A 23,835-nucleotide genomic window follows, 5' to 3' on the forward strand; every position below is an offset into this window, starting at 1 on the left:
TCTGCAGTCCCTGCCCTGTGCCACGGCCCCCAGCTCGGGGATGGAAGGACTCAGCATGGAGGGAGGAACCAGACCAGTGCTGAGTTGCAGCTGGGCTGCCTCAGTTTCCTCTCTCCTCAAACCCTGAAGCTGTGTACATCCACCTGGAGCATCTCTGAGGGCTAGGACATACTTCTGCCACCCTTTCCAGTTGGGAATTTGATTAAGGAGGGGTGGGGAGGGCCCCTGCAACTATACTTGGAGTGGACCCTCCCTGTGATGATGGTGGGCACCCTGCCTGGTCAGTGAGAGCCATTAGAAGGGACTTTAGCCTCTTCCAGGGGCCCAGGACCTCTGCAAAAGCAAACCTGTGGGTGTTAAAATGATGTTTTCCCTGGAGACTTAAAGGTTCTGAGGTCTACAAAAAGCTTTGCCCTCTTGGACCGTGCTGCCTCCATGCCTGCTTGGTGCTGCTGACTACTACTGCAGATCTCAAGGAGCTGGGACCATCTCTTACTCCCACACAAAGCTGCCTGTTGCAGCGAGGTTTCGCATGATGGAAATGACAGTAACCACCTACCTTGGGTACAAAAAGGATGTTAGGCCCCTGCAGGAGCCAGCAGGTTAAAATCTAGATTCTGGTGATATTTTAACAGGAATCACCTATTGTGTTCTTTCTGAACTAGAAGAGAGTCTGTGTGTTTCAGTTTCTTTGCTGTACCATGTAAAAACATTTATATCTATCCTTATCCGTAATGGTGGCCTTATTTCTCCTGCGTGGAGATATTAACTGTACATTATTTTATCATTATCACTGCTCTTTTGTGTCTACATTGGCTTCAGGACAGAATAGAGCTCAGAGACAAACTTTTATATCACAAACTGAAAATCTAACAATTCCCTCAGCCTTCACATATCCCCTCAGCAAATAGTTCATAGCACAAAATAGAAGCCAATAAATCATTCTTTCTTTTAAATAAACAGAATTAACTTGTCTTAAACACTTCTGATGACCAATTAAGAGTAACTGAGACACAGAGCATACTGCCAAGCACCCTAGCCCCACAAGAATGTTAACAGCTTTTAAGAACTGTGGAGGGCAGGAGAAGAAGAAATACCTTTGTTAAAAACCATAGTTCAGATCCTCGAGTGGTAGGCAGAGATGGACCTCCAATGTGGTGCTAATTGGTACAACTGCCTGGTGAAATGACTCTAAAATAACAGGCACTCAAATTCAAGACCCACTGTGGTTTCAATTATCCATTGCGTAACTCAGACAGTATCTGGTTTAATAAAGGAGGAGGGTGGAAAACCAGGGAGGAGAAGGGAACAATTGTATCTTTCCACATGGGCACTAATATGGCCAGTGGGCAACAGCAGAGCCCCCTTCCCCCCAACAAGCTGAGGCTTCTGAAGAATTTAATGTTCTCTGAAGACTATCTCAATTGAAATCAAACTGACTTATGACCTTTTCTCTGAGCAGCAGGACAACAAAATCCATAATGCAAGGGCAGTCAAACAGAAGACAAGAATGTGATTTTAAAAAATTGAATGTTTTATTCATGAACTATTTATAAAATTGTGTAAAATACACTCAAATATATTTGATTTGTTGACTGTAGCTAAAAATATAAAAATATACTTAAATGCATAAATTAAATTGACAATAGTAGCACAGTTCTGTGTTCACCCAGTGTTTGTTAGGAAAGTCATCATAAGTAATTATATTGCATATGAGAATGGAATATGTACTGAAGACATTTTTCAGACACTTTACTCAAGGCACTGACAAAGAATTTATGGCTAGCCACATTTCAAAATTGTGGGTTTTTAATTTGGCCATAGTGGTGCTACCAACAGGTCAGGAGTTTGACCCTGTCAGCCTGAGAGGGACAGTTGAGGGCACAGGGTCTGCAGTGAGTTGCCCCTGGAACTACAGGTCCCAAAGCTCACAGCTCCAGAGCCCACACATCACATGACAGGGCCATCAGGGGAGTGCTGGTCATCCTATAATGCATTTTATTCACACAAACTGTATGTCTGAAGTATGGAAAGAAATCTGAATAAATGTTAAGCACCTGCCATGCCACTCCTTGGTCATGAAGCTGTGGCTGCAGGACGCTGTATATGTGAATGTCAGATGCATTTCTCCAATCTGCAGCCCTGGGAGGAGATGCTAATATAGTGATTAGATGGTTATTGTTCTTATCCCTCTATCCCATATATTAAATCCCAGGCTGAGAAGCTTGGCTAAGTGCTCATGTACTCCTCTCTGTTTTGTATTTAACTTCTGGTTTCAAAGTTAAAGCGTAAATAACCATATACAATACATAATACAAACTTAAAACTCACACATTTTCTTTTCTCTGTTCTACAACTGAAAGGAAATTCATAGTATATCATGGCACAAAATAATATTTCTGGCAATTTTAGGCATTATTTATTGCTAAATAACTATAGCAGCAGAGAAAAATGTATAAAGTTGCACTTTTATGACATCTTCACAGTATGCCTATTTCTCTCACCCACTTTTGTGTTCCATTAGTAACAAAAAATATCATTTATCAACTCCAGATATGTAAAATAATTTTTTTCTCTACATTCGGTAGTGGATCTTGTAATTGTATTGCACAGATTAAAAAACCCATTTATTAAATTTTTTTCATTATTAAATAACTTTAACTTTCAATACAAAAATTTGAGTTAACCTAAAAGCCCAACCCTGAAAGTGCTTCAGAAGTGGAATGGCATTTTCTTCAGGCAAGCATTCCAGTTGACTTTCATGAAAGTACTCAGGTAGCTTTGTGGTCAATGCAGAGATTCGCAGGACTGGGCTCCAAGTGTGCAAATCTTAGCTTATGGATCAGCTACAACACTAGCCTTGCTTTATAACATTATTATTGAGAAACATCAAGAAGGGAATTCTGAGCATCATTCACAGACATTCAAAAGATATCTTTTTCCTCAAGACCTGTCTCTGTTCAGTACACAGGCTCCTTCAAATCTGTTCTTGTCACATTAACAATTTCCCATCAGTCCTGTTATTCAGCTTAGAGGCACAGCAAATATAATTAATTATACTGCTAAGTAGGTGTTTTATATTAATAAATGCTACATAGATACTTTTAACTTTTTCTCACTGGATTTACACTGGTTTTATATGAGTAGAATTGGCTAGAGAGCAGAACCAGAGCAATAATGTGTATGTACTGTCTTATGTGTGACCTAGCTGGGCAGAGATGTAAAGCTGCTCATGAGCACTCTGCCAGAGCACTTAAGGTCATCTGTCATGTTAATAAGTGATGAGGAGGAAGATCCTTATGAACTGTGTCCATTATTAGCCGAGAGAAAAGATGAAATTAATTGTCTGCTATGACATTATTGTTTAGGGTACACATTTGTGAACTCTGTAGGTGCAGACAAGGAGCTGAGAATGATAAAATAAAGAGCAGAATGATGTGTGTCTTTCTGAAAATGATGAACAACATGCATACAGAGTGTGCAATCAGACTTTTGCTCTCAGATCATATGCTACTGAGTTCCATTTCCCTCAGCATTAGAAAAAAAAAATCACATAGTGATATATAGTGTGAGATAATTTATAGGGTACATTCGGTATGTCTTCACAGTGTAATTAACATGTGCTGGTAAGTAACATGCTGATCTTTGCTCCTCAGCTACACCTGCAAAAAGAAAGGACTAAATGCAGCACATGTAACACAACAGCAGTTTTTATGATGCCTTAAGTCCATCTGTTTTTAGCAGGGTCAACAATCGATGTAAAGCTGCCATGCTTGTTTGTCCTTGTTTGCTAACCTAGTCAGTCTAGCAAAGGAAACAGAGAAAAGAAGGATTCTGAACATTTCTTTGTGGTTTTGCTTAGATTTTCCTCTGTGAAAATGTCTTCCACTCTAATGCTTAGTTCCTTTCTTCTTCAGTTTCAGTTAAGGGTGCTGGATTTTGAGGTTTGTGTGGTGCCAAAGAGGATGTAAACCAGGAAAGAGCAGTATTTTCATGCAGAAACACCTAAAAGATTAACCAAGCTTCCATGTTTCGAGCAGCTGTGAAAGCTGATATGAAGGGTGGCTTCTAAGGCATATGAAGATATTTGGTCAAGAAAGGATGAGACTCCAGATGGAATAGGAAGGAAGACTGACTATCGGGCTGTTTCCTTCTCTCTAAGAAGACCAGAGAGACATGGATGTGCATATTCCTGCTGGTTCTGCTTTGGAATGATTTCTTAAGAAAACTATGTCAGAGCTGTCTGGTAGATTTCTTCAGCCACTGTCAGGAAGATATTCCTACAGCATGGAGTGTGCAGGTCCAGTAAGTAACATGGCTCAGGGCCACAGCAATTCCTCAGTTAGGCTCTTAGCCACTCACTGACTGGTTCTCAGAAGGCCTTCAGAAGTATTTACTTATCTCCAAAGCAGAAGCAGAATTTAGGCAATTGTCTTCAGTAACTAAGTTTTCTCTCAGGAAAGTATGGATAGATAGAAGAACTATGAAGCTCTTCCTTCTTCTAGTGATGGAGAATAACTATGTACTGCCTCTTCTCTATTTGATTGAAGAACACTTCATAAGGACAAAGAATAACTGGACAGTGTTTATACCCTTGAGTGAGAAGCCTCTGCAGAGTACAGAGGCTGTGCATAATCCACTTGGCTGGGCAGGATACCTGCTGAGTGCTCTTCTACTTCTTTCTAGTCAGCAAATGTTTTGAGTAATGAGTGCCTGCCTGGGACAGGCGGCGTTGGAACTAGATGGTCTTTAAAGTCTCTTCCAAACCAAACCATTTGATGATTCTGTGATTAGCACTGCCCTGCCAGCCTACATTCCCTGGCTTACTGATGAGCTTTTTTCCATTCCCACTGCCCCTGTTGGTGGGCATTAGGCAACATTCATGTGGAGGATTCTTTCTGTGCAGACATGCTGGGGCCAAACATTGTGAGAACAACTGGCATTTGAAGGTGATCAACACTTGGGGCAAGGCAGCTATGCTGCAAGCAGCGTAAGGCCAGGTGTGCTAATTGTTGCATATATATATATATCTTTGTTTCAATATGTTTGCAATCTATCTGCTTTTTTATTTCTCATGGTACAGCATTGTTTCTAATGAGTTATGGAAGTTGTCAGACTTCACATCCTTACAGGTTTGTTAACACAAATGTCTGAGGCATTTTTTGAACATCTTTCTTAATTAGATGATTAATTTCTTAATTACAGAATTATTCACACATGAAAATGCACAGACAGATTGTTGTCTGATTCTGCTCTCTTAAACCAGTGTAAAGAAACCAGAATGTGATCTGTCTCCCCTCAAAGTATGTGGTGGGAGACAGGTCTGCTAAACTTCACGGCAGTGTATGTTGTTCAATATTTTTCTACTATGTCACATTAGACTGAAACAGTTGCTTCTGGTGAGGTGAACCCTGTTTTGCTCAGTTGTTACTGAGTTCTGTAAAAGGTATGCCATTGTGTTGTGGGTTATATCCATTTTTGTCAGATGAAAAGCAGTAAGTTTGAAGTGTAGAGTAGCACTGTAATTCCTATACAGGACTACTGTTCCCTTGCTTAATGGTAGCTTATTTCATCTCACAAACACTGAACTAGTTAAAAAAATGAGGTTCTCCTTAAAGGATTTTTCCCGTGTCATGCTAATACGACCCCAGATGCAGCAATCCTGTTAGCCATTGAATTTAAAATAGTTTATGTAGAACAGTTTATAAAAACTGTGATAAGAAAAAATAGTATTATCTGAAGCATAATATTAATATAAACAATATAGAAAAAATACATATTTACATAATGCCAAAATACAATTATATACATTAATACCTATTATAGTTAAATTATATATCTTTTTAAAAAATCACCAGACCAATAAATTATACACAGTCTCAGTAGAAAGGTCTGGCACCTTTCTGGTGCATGAAATACAAACACAAAAAACCCCAAACAAACCCCCAAGTCATCAAGTGTGGTCACAAAAGCAGATATCTCTAACATTCTTAGTGCCTTGAATAAACAGCATCTGAAAGCAAAGAAAACTGATATTAGAAAAAGGAAAACAACACAGGTGGCTTCATGTTCATGTTCAACTCTGCCAGCTGACTACAGTGCTCTGAGAGGAGCTTGTGTGGCAGCAGTGCTGGCTGGTGACTGACGTGACAGCAAAGAGCAAATCCCACCTTTGCTTTTGCTAGGACTCTCAACTTGTGGAATCCTGGCTATTTCAGTCATTGGCCTTCTCCAAGCCTGTTCTGCCTGTTGATGACAACTCTGATTTCTACAGGCTAGATCAAGACAATTTTTTTGATCTCTCATTATATAATCTCAGTTCCTAATGTCCAAATTTGTGGAGCTACTGATCCTGCTGTCTGATCCTAAAAATTTCTACAGACTCTTAGAATCAGTTCTACCAAGGCACACAGACCACCTCTGCTTACAGCTTCTTCAAACCAGCCATCTGGCCATGGGAACAGGAGGTGAAGGGCAGTGCCAGTGCCAGGTTTGCTACTCCAGCATCTCTGATCAGTGAGGGACTGGATACAGGATAGGAAAAAGAGCCTGTGAGAATGGGGAGTTTGTGGGGAAAGAAAGAGCACAGCCTACAATATCTACATTTTCCAGTCAAGGTAGATGGGAAGTCTCCTAGGGCTGCCTATATAGTCAACAGCAAATGAGGGGAATGCAGGACAGAAATCAAACTCCATGAAGGACAGAAGAGCCCAGTGAGCACAGCCAGTGGCCTCAGCATGCTTAAGGGTGGATGGTGTGAAGACTGGTGAGGTAAAAGCCAATATCCTGATAGGAAAGGGGTCCCCCAACAGCATAGGAATCATGAAGTATGAGACAGGGTAAGGTAGGAGCAGGAAGTGATTTTATAATGACTAATAATGAAGGAAATAAAGACACAACTGCAAGAGTGACAAGAGCAGAGGAGTGAAGAAATGAAGGCCCAGGAAGAGAACAAACATCAGTGGTAAGGGATAACACAGTTGTCCTTCAATTACATTTGAAACATTTTACAATTTGATAAAGTTGAAGTTACCTCTGTGATACTCTGGATTCACATTTTCATATATTGGAAATAAGGGATTTTCTTGTTCGCTGCGAAGTTTTCTGGCTCTTAACACATCTCTCACACATTGATGTAAATACACATACTGACACTGCAAAAGATTTGTTTTTAAGGCACTCTGAGAAATTTTGTGATTTAATTTTCTGTATTGTGAAAAATCATTACAAGTTAACTCCCTCACACAAAATCAATGGTGGTGTTAAAAATGAAAATATACTTCTAAAATTAATCTGCTTTTCACACTAGTAATATAGTAAACTTCTGTGATCACCTGTTTTTAGAAATAATACCAGTAAAACATAAAGGAACACAATAAGTTTTGATAGATCATGCCATGAGTGAAAGCTCTAGCAACTGCAAAGCATAACTTGACATGTTGCTGTGTTGGATAGCTACTACTTTCGAACGCTTTGATATAACATATGTGTAAAAGAATTAATATGTACAGGGAAGCAAGCAGAAAAGACAAACAATTTCCTGTGTTTTCTTGTTCTGAAAAGACATATTTTCCACAGAATTTTATCATAATATATAAATATTTCAGAGAACTTTGACAAACCCAAATTTTCAGGAAAAATCAGTATTTTTTAAATATAAGATTGCTTCTGACTATGTAGCAAATGACTTTTCTGAAGAGTGCCTTTCATAGAAGGAACTAAGATGACATTCACAACCAAAGTAAGGAGGGTCAGAATATTATTGACTACTGACTATTCATCAAACCACTTAATAGAATACATTGGTAAACTCCCAGGCTCTGCTATTTTTTGTGGTTTATGATTAGTGTAACATGGTACCCATAGTTAGGCCGAGCATCTTTACATATTAATAACATAATTTCTCCAGTAATTATACACATTTTCTCCTCTCATATCTTCTTTACTTATTTTCCACAAGAAATTCAGCCACTGCTCTGTGCCATTTTCTCAGTGCTCCGGCTTTGGGGAAATGAGGATATTTGCTTTTACGCATGTACAGCTGCTGTCTCTGTGGAGAAGAGCCCTGCATCCCACCCAACAACACGACAGAAAGTTGTCCAAGGCATGGAGACTACCTTTGACAGAGACCATTCGCGACTGAAATGGTCTGTGTTACAGCTACTGTGCTGAGAACACTGCCTTTTAAGCTGATGCACACAGTGTTCTGTTACTCCTTGCATGTCTCCAGCTGCAGTCTCTTGTCTTAAACAGCTTTCAGCCAAGTCTGAAGCAGGGGTATTGTTTTGTTGTTACTGTTTTTCTATGGCTGAATAACGCCAAGTGTGATGGTGCTGTGAGCTTTGGCTGGAGCATCTCATTGCAAACAGTACTGTCTGCTGGCCTGTGCTCCACAGCGGGCTTTGGCTTTTACTGTATTGACAGAAGGGAAACTATCTTTTATTCCAACCTCTAAACAGATTGTGGAAGCCTAGATAGGGACTCCAGGAACTAGGGTCTTCACACACATCAAGTGGAGTTTGTGGAGCAGATTTGTTCTTCCCCACCTCCTTTACTGTTTCTTAAAAGATAATTCACTGCTCATTGCAAATTCTGAATCATCATAAAACTCAAGGATAAATTTACTTCATTTGTTTTGCAGGAGGATGGGAGACTGTATTGCTTGTGCTCCAAGCCACCTTGATGAAACACAGTTCTGAGTCAAAAACCATATACAGGATGCAACTGAGAGTTCCTATTAATAAGACTTGCTGAGAATACAGCAGCTCAGTGACTGCACACTGACACAACTACATGGTCTACAAACATGTTACAGCTCAAGTAGGGAAAGTACGTGTGAGCTGCAAAAGTTTTCTATCAGTCTGTCTCTGGGGCGCTGATTGCTAATTCTTCCAGGGGCATGACTGGTCACCACAGGGATCTGGGTTCAATTTGAGTCACAGATGGTTTGGGGCAGAAGGGCATGTAGTGCTGGTAGTGGGAAGGCTCAGCTCCTCACTGTTGCTGTAGATATTTTGTGTGGGTCTGGCTGCCTTAGACATCATTTCAAGCTCATACCAAACGTAGTCTTTGTATCACACAACTTTAGTTGTCTCTAAGTCTGATGTCAAATTTAGGCTCTTGAGGTACTTGCCTCCTTTTTCCATCTAGGGAAAAAGAGCCAGCCTCTTGAGATGCCTGTCCACCTCTGCAGACTACGGATGATGGAAATGTAGAAGGTGATATGGATCTGTCTCTGAGCCCAGACCAGGCTGAGAATCTGTCTCCCCTCCAACGAAGGTCTTCTGTGATTAAGGTATTTCCAGGAATCCCTCTTTTTGTGTTTTTCCAGTTGGGCCTCTCTTTATACCCATATGAAACATTTACATTATCAGAAAACACTGTCACTGACATTTTTATTTCCAAATTGCAGAAAAGAGCTTTATTAGTATCAAGCTACAGGCAGACCCACGAAAATTGTTCTGATTCTTCTATTAATGTTTCAGGAAAACATAAAGACTTGCCTCCACAACTTGCCTTTACTAAATCAGTCTAAGCATTTAGCTGGTATTAGTGTAATATGATTTTCTTTCAGTTTTAAAAGCACAGAAGGAAATACCAAACATTTACCTTTTTTGCACTTTGAGAATAAATGTACTTGCTTTCACATAGTATGTTAGGAGAATGCCAATCAACTTTCCAATACCATTTTAACTGACAGAGCAGCTCAATAAAAAATAAACTGCAAAACCACAAAGTCACAGTGCCTAGAGTTTTAAAATTCTAATTTTCTCTGTCCTCCATTTCTTTTCCCCATTACATCAACCTATCTGTCTGGTTTAGGCTTGGCTTCTAGATCCATCGATGAAGAACCTATCTCTCCTCAAAGATCATTTACTGGACACTGCTGTAAAGCAACAATGTGCTGTTATGCTTCTGCTGCATAATGCCACTGCGACAACTGTGGGCCAGCATTAAAAAAAAAAAAAAGAGAATCTAGAGGAAGCATAGCTTGTTATACTTGGTCCTCACTTGTTATGATTTGGACCCACTGTATGAGAGCCAATGGAAAAAGCCCTGAACTAGAAATTCTCACAGAGCTAAAATACATCTAAGTAGTATTTCACAGTGGAGTAAGTGCAAAGTGCTTTGAAAGCCTTTATGATGACTGATTATTAGATACTGTAGCTGGTGTTGCTGCATAGAAGGCTATCCAAAACTTACCTCTGTCTGAACCATGTGAACACGGTGAAGCCTTAGGTCATGTACTGCTGCATAAATGTCAACAGTGTCCTTTGAATCCAGCTGTTGCAGAATTCGGTCCAGTGCAATGAATGTGCCAGTCCTGCCAACACCAGCACTGGAAAAGAAAACAACCCAAAAGACTGAAAAGTAGATGGATAAAAGCATTCAATATCTTCATATGATACTTTTGTAAAGTTCAGATCTCCAGAGTGAGAAGTAAATTGTTCAAATGGCACCTCTGGGACTTTATAACACTTCATAGTGGAATTTACTCAGGAAGGAGGAAAGGATAGTGATGGTAGAGGTACCTCTCCTACTGCCTGCACTGCTCTCTGCTTTGGACTAACTCAATCACTGAGATACACTGAAAGACTGCGTCTGACTCTTGTCAGAGTTTTTAAACTTCTTCCCTCCAGGGATACAGCTGTGGTCTTGTTTCTAAAAGATCTGTTGGCCATTGCCTTGTGGAAGGGCAAAGTGAGGATAAGTATCAGAGTCCCCAGTAGCTGAACTGCTGGGAGGTGGGCTCTGGAGGCAGGAGGTTGGAAAGAGGAAAGCTGACTTGCTGATAACAGTGTAAATCTGACATGCTGCAGCACATGCTGTACAGGTGGGGATCATGTACAATACATCCCTCAGCCCATATAATGTGTGGAGGGGTCAGATACTACAATCAGATGGTACCAGTGAACCTACGGCTTTATCAGAGGATGCAAAACCACACTGCACTCACTCTTTCTCTCTCTGTAACCCTAGTTTGCTGCAACTGGCCAGTGGATTACAGATCAGGCAGTCCAGTTTTGTCTTTTTTGTATACATGTGTAGGGGTGGACTACAGATCAGAGGAAACACTGCAGCCCTATGACTGCTAGAGATGGCAAAAGAGCAGAACAGCATGAAAAGGCAGTAAAGAGAGGGAGTCTCAGTCAGAATGGGGGAAAGGATGGATCTGTCATCTGGTTTCAACATCCACATGTAGTCAGATTCACTCCAGGTATATCTTACCTTTTTAGAGCACTCCTTAGTGATTCAAATGTTGGGCCACAAGAGCAGCACGTGGGCAATATAAGAATGCAAAAGCTTATGAGCAGTGGCAGCTGCTGGCACCTATAGCTCTCTCCAGTGGTCCCACAGAGACATGGTGGTTCCTTAAGAATAATTTTCAAGGCATCTCCAAGGTAAGGCTGTGGGTTAGTGCATGTGCCTTGGAAATAGTGCTCTGATATATCCGGAGACTTAAGCTCATCAGCTATCTCTTATGTTCTGTGGCTGCCCAAGGTCTAACAGGGATGAACATCCGGGAACTTTCCAAGGGTATGCTCAAGAGCTCTGTGCCACCGACCTTTTGCTGCTGCACATACCTGCAGTGTACAATAGTTGGTCCTGTGTCTGGGGTCCTGTTGATATAATCTCTTACAGTTCTGACAAACTGAATCAGGGATTGGGTGGTCTCTGGCACACCATGATCTGGCCATACAGTGTAGTGGAAGTGTCGAATGAGCCTTGTTGAGTCAAGCTGCTCTTCCTGTTGGGATTCAAATGTGTGGGTCATCAGGACCAGAGAGGAAGAGACACATACAACATGCACCTTCAGAGCAAATGCTATAGCTGCCATCAGAGGTGAGCTGGGCATGATGCAACTGTGCTACAGCAGATGGAATTTATACTTCCTAATTTAGCCTTGCAGATGTTTTAAGCCATTTCATTAGGAAAAAAAAAGAATGCAAACATACACTGCAGATTTTGAACTCTCGTATTGTCCATTCTGGGAGCACTGATTCAGACAACATCTCAACAATCAGGTCTCCATAGTACAAGGAATCCTGATCGAGGGGCCAGTAGTGATCACACTTTACCTGCAGGGACACAGACAAAGACAGACTCAGTGTTAGAAACAGCTGTAAACAATGCCTCTGTTCAGCACTAGCAGAAGCAAACTTCACACCTCCTATGTCTGAGGAGGAAGGAACAAAGCTGAATTCAGAGAGAGATGCCACTCCCTGCCATGTCAACAAACAGTGCCTAGGACGGGAATGGACTAGCACAGGAAGTACTAGCGTGGGAAGTTCTCATGACTGATGTATGTGATGGGGGGAATGCGAAGCACTTCACTGATGCCCTCTTCTGGGGCACATTTTCCACATGAACTCTTCTCAGGTCTCTGCTTACATGAGAGGTCAATACCAGTGCCCGCTTCCTCACCTCTTGCTGAGATATGACTGCAGGGTCCCACTTGGAGTCAGTGAGGTGCAAAAGGACACAGGTACTATTCTGCATTGGCTTTCACCCTCTCCTCAGGATAAAATGGTAAACTGAAAGGAACTGACCCTATATGTGCCACTAGGTGATCATTACTTCAAGTTTGTTCAATCTTCTTACAGACCTATTCCCTGCCTTACAAAGAAGGTAGAACATGGTCATAGCTGGGGAGGTATGCTCCACTTGCACTCAGTAGGAGTGTGAAGTGCTTGACTAGTCTCTTTGCTAGCTACATCAGGGCTTATATATAATTTGATCTATTTACCGATCAACATTTGCTCTCCAGAGCTTATTTTTGAAGTAGAAGTTGATCAGAGTTGATGTGGATCAACAAGCATGTCTTGGTGGTGGTTGTCCTTCTGCATGCTTAAGGGAATTGTATTAGTGTTAGAGGACAAAGTCCTGGACTAGAGACCAGAAGCAATGAGCTCTGTTCCTATCTCCTAACTTTGACATGCTGCATGATCTTGGGATAGTCTCTGCATCCTCGCTTCCCAGCCCTAATCTGTCTCCAGTCTTTATATTATACCTCTTATCTCTTACTGTATATGTCCTCAGCTGGGCCCTTTTTGGCATTAGTGTGATGCAAATACTAAGCAAAAACTTTTAATAGATGTTTAAACAGTGATTAATAATAAAGAAGAGTCACTGCTCACCCGGCCCTTCTCAACACACTGGGTTACCATGACAATATTGTGAACATTTTGCTCCCATGCCATCTTCCAGAACTCATCTTTGGTGCCAGGCAAAGGGCCCTGAGTTGCTATGTATTCCCTGCGGAAATTATTGCCCTGCAAATAAAGAGAACTCCATTAGTTTCCAAAAAGGCAGAAAAAAATATCTTCTAGCAGTTGAACAAGCCATAGGGTTGCAGCCAGAGCTCTGCAGGAGCAACGTCTTTGCTGGGACAATAGTTTTGAGAACTAAATTTTTGCCTTGGACTTGGAGGCAAATGATTGGTTGGAACTGAGAGAAGGAAGAGACTCTAGCAGTATATCTACAATACTGTTCCTTTTGTGGCAGTCAAAGCTTTTTATTTTTCTATTGTGCTCAGCATAGTCTCAAGCAACTTTGAAACTGCAAGGAGCTTTTGCTTTATTTACCATTTTTAATAAATTAGCTGAGTTCTGACTTGAAATCTGGATTGCCAAAGCCACTGTTATTATCAATCATAACTCTCCGTAAAAGGGCATTATTTTAATTTCAGCCAGTTTCGCCACCCTGCAAGGTGCCAACGCTGTCAGGATGAGCTACAGCTCCACAATGAGGATGCCACCTGCAGTGATAGCTACAGTTGACACTGTATAAAATCAGCGACCTTTAAAAATGTGTCCTTGGCCAATTTGACTTGCTATCTTACATAACTATAGCAATCCAAGAAAGTGCCCTTAAGTGCTGGGTAAATCACTCATAGTTAATTTAATGGCAGTCAGACAGAGTCTTTCAGCACACCCACAAAATAAGTTCTCAGATTTCTAGCTCAAGTGAGTCAATGAAGAGGGAGAGGAGCCCTAACTATCAAGCTTTATATTCAGTTTTAGATTAAAGACAAATTACCGCTGAACGGAGGACTGTAAAACCCCGCCCTTGAGTCACTTACTGGTATGTAGCTCGCATTAATGTAGTCTGAGCAAGGGTCATCATCCACATTGGATAGCTTCACTCTTGATGTATCATCTAGGAAGAAATTGATAACAAGTAGCTTAGGGCTAGGTCTTGATCTTCAGTCCCCCTCTCACTCACAAAAATGCATTTCTGAAAGGACTGGCAGTACTCTTACAAGATTTTATATGAAGAGCTAATTTAAAGGGAATAACTGTTTTTATTTTTACTGCCTCTTTCATTCACGTGTGCTGTGGAGTGTTCCAAAGACTAGGAGATGGCTGGGTAAGAAGGAAGCAGTAAATATCCAAAATTTCCTCTGTTGAGCTGCACAAGATTTGTTATGACAACAAAAGGGCCACAATAGCATTCCCCTTTGATCCTAACACCAGTGTGCTGTACTGAAAAGCAGTGCCCAGCTCTGTCCTTGAAAGAACAGTTGTGCTTTAGCAGTCTTCCGAGCTAACATGTGGGGCAGGCCAAACATCTTCCCTAGGTAAACAGCCTTCTGTACAGAGATACAGAGTGTCTAAGCCACCGGGTCACTGATTCATGAGATAATGCCACCTTGGATTTCAGTCAGGTGTCATTTCTTGTACAAGGCAAGCCTGCTGCCCAGCCTGGCAAGGCAGGTAGAACAGGGGATGCTGTGAGGCTGTGCTGCAAGCACATACCACATCCATTAGTGGGGATGTGGAGCAGTGAGTCACGTGGTGTTCTTCCTTAATGTTTTACCTCCAAAAGTGCCATGTAGGAGATTAAAGGGTGAAACTCTCAATGACAGACAGGTCTAGATCTTGCCTTGGGAGAACAGGGTTAACCTCACACATGTGTCTCACCATGCAGAATCACACTAGCTCTACACTGTACTGGAGGTTTGCTATGTACTCTGAAGAACAAAGATTTGGCAAGGCTGTCAAAGATCACTGAATGGATGATACCCCATATGTAAACAACCCTACTGTTATTTCTATTATCCTTGTTACCAGCAGTGACTGAATGCCCCTAATAGCTCGAGCTTTTTCTCCCTAGGCTGAATGCTAGTCATTACACCTCCAGTGTGAAACTAAATTACTGGTCTGTATGAAGCCATTCAGGGCTATGCATCATCTGCCTCCAACCACCAGAACCTGAGCTGGCAGAGATATTTCATCTCTGACAGGAAGGAGAGAAGGGATTGGCTGCACTCTCTTTTCCACTAGACTTGCTGAAACAAAGTGAAAAATAGCTAGTGTGATGCAATATTGCACAACCAAACCTAAAACTCACAGGGCAATATATTATTGTATCGATTTTTCCCTCTGTTCTCTGGCAGAAGTGCTATGTCACATGTCTGGTTTCGACCCACATCTTTCAAGTCCTGAAAAAAAAGAAAAAGAATAAAATGCGAGGTGAAAATAATCCAAGGACGTGACAACACAGGGGGAAACAGTGCTTATCAACTCTCAAAGGCCATGACAGAGAGTGGTTGTTTTTTTAAAAAACAAACTGAAACTACATAGGTAATCATATTGTTTTAAACCAAGTACATGGCTGGCAGGCAATTTCCATGGTGTATTACACATATGTTGCCATGCAAATCTGATCTCAGCCAGATAGGTATCAGACAGAGGCTGCCAACCAGAAGATGCTATGCCAATGAAGAGCTGGTTTCTGCACTTGGACAAGGGGAGTTCAGCTGAAATACTCCAATTTATTTGGATTTGTGTGAATAAGATAAATGAAGGCCTTCCTAATGCATTAACCTGCTGATTCAGCCAGCCCGCCCCTTCATAAAGCAAGTCCTTTGCCTAGGTTAGGATCCCACCTCATACTCCTTGGACAGAAGGTAGTTGGAGTCTGCTTGAAGTTTGGTGAAGTGTGCTTCAAAGTGACTGACTTTGATCGGACTAAAATATTCAACAGGAGGAAGAAAATCACAGGATGAATCACAGTCACAATTTATACAGTTGGTTACCAAGAAGTTTTTTTAGGTATTATTTTTATCTTTTTACCTGGAAGTTTTCCGGTTCCTAGAAATGATTTCAAAAGAAAAAGAAACAATTCATCAGTGAGTGACCAGATGGATCTGTTCAACCCCAGTGCCGTATTAAAAAAATAAATTTTATTTTACCCTTTTTGCCCCAGGTTCAGATGGACTGCCAGTGGCCTGTCTCTGCGCATGCTCAGCCTTGCTGTAGATCTCTCATGGCCATTGCTGGATAAAAAGGAAAGCATTCTGTTATACCTGTTCTGATACTGGGAAGAGTTGGCAATAACATAACTTATATTGGAAAAGAGTAAATTGGAAAAAAAGGAATTTAAGAAAGTATGTTTTGATTTGTGGTTCTGATCATGTGACACTGCTCTTAGCTGGGGCACAGAGTTTTTTTGTATTTTTGTATTTTGTAAAAGGCCTACAGCAGGCACTCTGCAGAACATGCCAGCAGATGCCCAGGTTCATAGCAGGAGCAAGTGGCAGAACCACAGCAGGCTTTGGGAAAGCCATGGAAGTGGTACTTACTCCATACAGTTAGTGATGCCTTTCATCCTTTTCCTGCCATCTCCTGAAGACTTAGAGAACTTCTCCCTTAGAGAACACTTGCTCCTTATGTATGATGTGGGAAAACCATACTGGTGTAATTGCCACCCTGCTGGCTATATGACTTACAACGAGAAACCAAATTCTATACAAAGTTTATCTGATTTGGCTAAAAGCTATGACTAGTCAGAAAACAGTCTTCTTTCAATCTGAAATTCTGGCACATGAAAAGCAAATTCAAAAAAATACAGACCTCATTTAGTATCAGTAAAAGAACTGAATTTTAGATTTTCACTGTTTCCCTTGTAATGGAAATGTTGAGGGGTTTTTTAAAATTTCAGAAACCATTAGGAATTTCACATGTCTCAGTCATGTAAAATTATTTAAATGGATAAAGCTTTTTTCAAAGTTAAGATAGAGTATTTCACTTTTTAAAAACGTATTTAAAATATGAACTATTTAAAGTTCACTATTTAGGATTCATCTAAAATCTAAAATACACAACTATAATTGACAAAAAATGAGAAGTAAAGTTTAAACTAATCTTTTGGACACTGAGGTAAATGCCACACAATATTTCTGAATTGAAATGATAATATCTAAATGAACAGTTTCAATAGGTTTTCATCTACAATGCAGATGCAATTAATTGGAAACAAAAGACATTCAGTTTGAATGATAAACCAATTTTTCAGATATATTCAGACTTCTATTGAAAACTAAGTTACAAGAATCCTCTATGACATAATTATGACATCATTTGAATAAAAAACATACATATTTCTTACTATGTAAGTTCTACACTTAGTGTGCACAGATGTTGCGGGACACAGATTTTGTCTGTTGAATGGTTCTGTGCATTCCTCCAATTTTACAGTTACACTTTACATACTGTATTACTTAAATAAATATAAATTGACATTACTTCAGTAACAGAGACTGATAAAGGGAGTCAACTTACCCAACTTTTTGTCTGCAGACAAATAAAGCAGTAACAGCCACCAACATCACAATCAGAAACAAGCCAGCACTCACACCTTCAATAACTCCAAACAGAGGCTCTAGAAACAAAACAGTGTACTAATATAACTTGAGGAAAAGATCAGAAGACTTGGAGAATCAATAACTCTCAAGGGATCTGTTATTATCAGCTAAAGAAAATGGCTAAATAGGAGGAAGTGTAAGGCACTTAAACACTTACTTAAACCTGGCCTTGATTTTCTGTTCTTATTTTTTCCAAATATTACACAAAATTTTTCACTCCCAAACACAGTAAAAGAAAGCACAACCCCATTTTATGGGAGTTTGGTTCTTTTGTACTTTGAAGCTTTCTTGGTTATAATTCACTGAGCATTTATCCTTTTCTCTGCTGCCAGCAGCTCTGCAAGCAGTCCTCCGAATTTTCAACAGAGGCCAGATAAAACATGGCTCCAGGCTCACCTTAGAGCAGCCTTCAGGACATGCACAGCAATCCATTTTTGTTCCACTCCTTACAAATAGCTCTAGATACCAGATTGTTCTTAGGCACAATATATAATCACATGGTACAGTCACTGATAAGCCTGAAACTAACCTGCCTCTGTAGTGATGGGTAAAGAGAAGAAGGTGTCCGCAAAGAGCGGTTTAGGGAGTTCCTGCGGGTCTTCACTGAAAAGCTGGGTAAAAGCCCGTATGCTGATCCTAAAAAAGCAGTATGGTTACAGTTATGGCTCACAAGATGTTCAGAACCAACAGGAAACAATTAAGAACTTATTTGCCCCTTAGAGATAATTAAAATCTTTCCACCCCCACAGACAATTCTTAATACAGGCACCTGAGTTAAATACTAATTAATCAGTATTCTACTTAATTAATCATACTGATCCCTGAGTTAAATATTGGGGAGCTCAGCTAGTACAGGTGGAGGGCTTTGAGGTACCCTGGCAGAGGTAACAGATGGGCTCTGGCAGCTGGCACACACAGCCTACCCATGCCTGAAGGCAGGACAAGCAGAAGCTGCAGAGGGCAGAGGACTCAGAAATGCTTCTTGGTGGGGACATGTTTTCCCTTGGCTTGGTTGGGCATGGCTGTGCTAATGGAGATTTGCTATAGTCCTCTTGGTTCTCTGCGTAATGTAGGTATTTCCCGGACTGAATTTTTGGGAAATGTGCCCTAATGAGAGCAGACTATAGTAGGGTAGCACTGTCTTGATGAAGAAGCTAAGAGGCATGATGTGCACTCCTTGGCACATGCCTTCTGTCCATGTGCCTTTTCAGTGAGAAGATTGCAGACCTCTTGGGAGAGTATGCCCCCTGTGGTAAGGGCATGGCTGAACCACAGTGGAGCTCATGTTTGGTCTCGCAGCCTGTGTAACTGCTGAGCCTGGTCTTGGCAGTCACGCTCTTCTACAACCTACGGCTAACCTGGGCCTAGCTCTGGAGCCTAGGGATGGTACCACAGGATAGAATAACCTCCAAGTTTTTCTAGCTTGTTCCAAAGGTGTGGGGTAGTGCTGGCGTACAGGCTGAGAGAAGCATACTTGCCTTCTCCTGTTAAGTACTACTCTGACTTAGCAGATGGTCTTAAGTCTTTCCAAAGAAATACTTAGCAGCTATAAGAGAGCTTCCCATCGAGTTGAGGTACATAAATAAACCTATTCACTGCACGGAGTTTTGTGCATAATTAATCATATCATTTCCAAACTAGCGAAAAACTGGTTGTTACCTATGGAACGGGCACACAGATAAAGCTTTTATAAATCTACAGTGAAACACAAAGAACACTGTACAATCCAATTACTAATCTACAGAAGCTCAAATGGATAAGGCACCCAGACAGCACCATGCCTAATAATGTGACAGAGCACAGCTACCAACGTAAATCTAACCTATAAGCAGTTCGAGGCTTTAGAGGTCCGTCACAGAATTTGTGGTGGTCTGGATCACACTTTCCTCCCAGATTTTCCATTTCTCCTCCAAGCTTAATGTCAAAGCTTTTATAGTCGCTGTCAGGATTTTCAGCACATCTACTGGCAAAATAATTTGTCTGGTAGATGCGTATAGAGTCGTTGTGTTTGTACTCCAGGTAGGAAGGTAATGGGTGCTGCTCATCAGGCTTTGGTCCTTCACTACCTGCGTCATGTGCAGAGAAAGACAGAAGGTTCAGATGCCACAGCCATTAATGTGATGCAGTTTATAGGCTTAACCTCTTGACAGACATTCTTATCCAATTTTCTATTTCTTGGAGGCTACCTCATGAATACAAAGCTACAGTGGTTAGGGTACCTTGTTTCTAGTACCAACCTTTCTATTATTTCTTTAGGCAGATTTCCTTGCAAGACCTTAGTGTAACTTTCCCAGATACAATGCTGATATAGGCATGCACAGGTCAAATTCAATGCTATGACATTTCTTCCAGTGCTGTTGGTGGGAGTTTCTGTGATTCAGATTCCTGGATCCTACTACTAGCTATTTCAAAAAGTAAGTAGAAAAAATCCACACTCCGACAAGTCTACTCTATATAGAGAAAAACTACAATAGGAAATGACAGAGGTTCCCTGTATGTAAATTCACAATAATGGTTAAAGGACTCAGGTAGGTAAAGCCATGGCAATGAGCAGTCCCTTTCACAAAGACCTTTACAGCACAAACGTGGTAGAGCAGAGTGGAAACATTATCTCTGCTTTTTTTCCTAAGGGTTGATAGACAGATTAAGAAACTTTCATAAGGGTCACAAAATATATCCTGGCATGCCAATAAGTGAAGCCACTTCTAAAAACAAGGTATTAATTGTTGAGACATGCATCTGATTTGTCTCATATAGGTCAACTGTAGAAAGGGAGGTTTACATGCATGCCACAAGGACAATTTCTGTTCTGTTTTACAATGCTGCGTGCAAAGTAATTTTTTTCAGTAAGCTAACATCACTTGGCAAACCTTTGACTTCTCAGCATGACTTACTAAGACTCTCCAAAGAGTTGCCTTAGTGCTTCACCTTAACATTTAAACTACCTTTTGAGATCTGTGCATAGCAAGGCAGTTTCTTCTGTGTCCACTGCCAATGGCATCCAATGTAAGTCTCCTACTACAGAAATTGTCTGAGCATACATGAGAATGTAACCTTCTCTGTGAGCTCTGCAGTTCATACTGACTCTCTGAGGATAGGACTGAGTTCCTACATTCCCAGGCTAGGGAGGAAGTATAGATCCAAAACCTGTATGACAGCCACTAGGCAAGGAGAAATCCCTCTGCTGTGCAGTGATAGGGATGTACCTCCCCATGCAACTCCTATAGGCTGTAGAGAGAATAGTATTAAACCACTTACCATCAGCCTCTCTCACAACCACAGTAAAGTACTTCACAGCTCCATTAGTATCACTAAACCAGCTGCAGTTAAAAGTAAAGTTGATGGAGGATTTGGTAATCAGTACCTCTCTTTTGTTCACTCGTATGTCTGGAGGTGGCTGAGGAGGACCTGAGTAATTAAAACAAATAATAAATAAATAAAAAATAGAGAGAAAGCATTACCTGTGTACTTGTGAGCTAGATCTAGCAAGGGAAATGCAACTTTTAATAAATCTCAGCTGCCTGGATCCAAGTCTCTGATTCTATTCTCTTTGCAAACAAGGAAGTGTCTTCACCTCCCACAGGGAAACTGCCAAAAGATGAAACAAGCCAGTAGTGAGTTCACCATAATAACAGTGACAGATCCTCAGTGGGAATTCCTGCAGAAGCCTAAATGGAAACGCATTAAAATCTTGTTAAGTCTACGAAATCAGAAATTGTAGCTACTAAAAATGACACAAGTTTAAGATAGTCATTTGGAGGCCACTTAGCACACTCACTACAGGAATTTACCTATTTTAAGCATCTACACTGCTGCTTCCTTTTCCAGAGGAACAGACAGAGTCAGCCAGACACAGCATTCAACTACAGAGTACCATTTTCCAGACTGACTGCAGAATTTCCATAGGAAATGTTCTTCATATGATACAAAGGTATACCTTGAACAGTGACATAGCAAAAGTAAACTGAAAAGCGAAGTATACAGGGAAGGAAGTGTGGCAAAAGTGGGGAATTTAAGGATCTACATTGCTGAATCTTTTAACAATCTGTATTACTAAAACTATATTGCACATACGGGAAATATCAAATATGTAAAAAAGTGGCTAAATTTCAAAAGAACCAATAATTCACACATTTATATGTACTTTAGCTAAACCTCCTAATTTAGCTAAACCTCCACAAAGCCTAGCTGCAAATTTTTTTGTTCCCTTGAGATGGGGTCTCCAGTGTTAACCAGGGTCTGGGAGAGGAGCAGTGTTCAAAACAAATAAGTGATAAACACACATGAAACACAAACAAGAACAAAGGTGAAACAGCTAACCCTCAAATAGGACTCAGTCTCACTTCTTGTGACAAGAATAGCTAGTTGTTACTACATCTGCATTTGTAACACTCTTTGTGGTAGAGGAAGGAGATTACAAGGTTGCAATTGATGGCAATTGATGGCGGAATGGAGGTGAGTTGGTGACTGAACTCTGTAGCTTAGCTCAGTATCTCCCAAAGCAAACATTATTTTTATGATCTAGTATTTCAAAAAATGTGCCTTTAATAAGCAGCTATAGAGGCATCCTGAATACAGGTTTCATGGCCATCTTGTCATTTTTGAGAAGTTTAGCCCTGCAAGAGTTCAAGTTTTTGCACTGCGCTGTGTCACTGAATCCTGACGTACTGCAAAACCTGGAGCAGGCTGCTGATTGCAGTGATGCCTTGCAGTTCAGAGGCATCAGCAGATGCTACCGCTACCCTCCACTCAGCAGCCTACGGGTGGAGAAACTGAAGAAGCTGGTTCAAAACATATGCTATGGATATCTGTGATCCTCCCTCATGTAAAATTCCTACAGGTGATTTGGTTAAGTAGCACCTCAGAAGACTGTACAGAAACCCAAAGAGAACACAGTACCACAATCCAGCGTCCTTACTGATGCATATCTGTGTTGAGGATGGTTTCCATCCTCCAATCCGTGAGAGGAAATGGCCAGACACAGGAAGCCAAGCAACATCCATGAAGACAACTGAAGGCGTGTGATGATGAGGACAGGGTGATGGGATAACTGTTCATGTTTCTCAGGTTATATTTCATTAATGAGCCAAATAATTGGGTCTGGCAATATAATGAGAGGCAATATAGGCAAAATCCTGCACTGCCTGTCACAGCAGGGACCAAAGGACAGGTTCAGTTTACTTCAGCCACAAGCTTATAAGTGCCACAAATTGACAATTGTGGAGTTCAGAATTCCTTTTGCTGTCTAACCAACACAAGCAACTGCTTATGGCTGCTCACTGCCTCTCTTCAGGGCAACCCAGAATTCCACTTACGATCGATCATTGTGATGGTGCTGTCTTCAACTACTTCACTCGTCATGTCTGCAGAATGCACCTTGATGGACACCAGGTATCGTTTGTGGGGAACCAGGGTCATGATATTAAGTAGAGATTTGTCTTTTTCTATCCTTTTAGAAAATTCCACTTCACGAGTGTCCATTTTCTTGCATTCGACACTATACCCATCAAAGTCAGAATCAGGAGGAGTCCAGGAACACGCAATGGCAGTAGAGGTTTGGGGCCGACAGTGAAGACTTTGTATCTTGTCTGGTTCTAGAGAAATGTTGAGAAGTTGAAGCTCAGTGAGAAAAGGGACAGGCATCGTACATTCTCTGCTCACACTACAGCTCCTAGATTCTGCATTAACCATTAGGTAAGAGCAGGAGGGTGGGAGTCAGAATTCCCACCTCTCCTGCAAATGTGTGCTGTCTGATTACTACACAAGGCCCTCTAACTCATTTTAGCCATTCTGAAATCAGATCTAGTGACATCAGCCCCATCAGGTTCGTGAAGCTTCAGTAATTAATTGTGAAAACAAGGCAAGAAAACCTACTTACTGAAGTCTTAACAAGAACAGCAACACTGCAAAGCAATGGATTTCTAGCATGCTTTTACAACTTATTTGGAGGTTACATGTGGTCATCAGTACCAGGCAATACTGATAGTGTAATCTCATGACTGATCTGGTTTCCTGGGTAGAATGTGCTGTGTCCATATTACTAAAACATACCACAGACTTATGCTTCATCCATGTAATATGGGAGCACCATTTATAACATGTCACATATAATAAAAACAGGATATCACTTTCAGATGGCAGACATTACATTTAAGTGATTAAATACAGGTGAAATTTTAATTAAT

The 23,835-nt window shown here is 40.9% G+C and overlaps 1 protein-coding gene across 3 annotated transcripts in view; it reads right to left on the reverse strand.

Moving 5' to 3' along the window:
* Positions 1-1,511: 1,511 nt before the first annotated feature.
* The window catches only part of PTPRB (protein tyrosine phosphatase receptor type B), a 63,919-nt gene continuing 41,595 nt past the window's right edge, over positions 1,512-23,835 (reverse strand). For 2 of the 3 annotated variants that reach the window (XM_050324992.1, XM_050324993.1), the window contains 16 exons: positions 22,966-23,244; positions 20,909-21,058; positions 19,473-19,716; positions 18,180-18,286; positions 17,568-17,667; positions 16,199-16,282; positions 16,080-16,097; positions 15,893-15,974; positions 15,355-15,445; positions 14,084-14,160; positions 13,140-13,274; positions 11,958-12,080; positions 11,586-11,749; positions 10,204-10,339; positions 7,034-7,154; positions 1,512-6,013 (listed from right to left, as the gene is read on the reverse strand). In XM_050324992.1, the coding sequence (XP_050180949.1) occupies positions 5,991-6,013; positions 7,034-7,154; positions 10,204-10,339; positions 11,586-11,749; positions 11,958-12,080; positions 13,140-13,274; positions 14,084-14,160; positions 15,355-15,445; positions 15,893-15,974; positions 16,080-16,097; positions 16,199-16,282; positions 17,568-17,667; positions 18,180-18,286; positions 19,473-19,716; positions 20,909-21,058; positions 22,966-23,244 (1,934 nt within the window). In that variant the 3' untranslated portion in view covers positions 1,512-5,990. The other variant, XM_050324991.1, reaches the window with a different exon arrangement.

The sequence above is a fragment of the Myiozetetes cayanensis genome, unplaced genomic scaffold, assembly GCF_022539395.1.
Source record: "Myiozetetes cayanensis isolate MyiCay16 unplaced genomic scaffold, myiCay2020 scf3, whole genome shotgun sequence".
Lineage (NCBI taxonomy): Eukaryota > Metazoa > Chordata > Aves > Passeriformes > Tyrannidae > Myiozetetes > Myiozetetes cayanensis.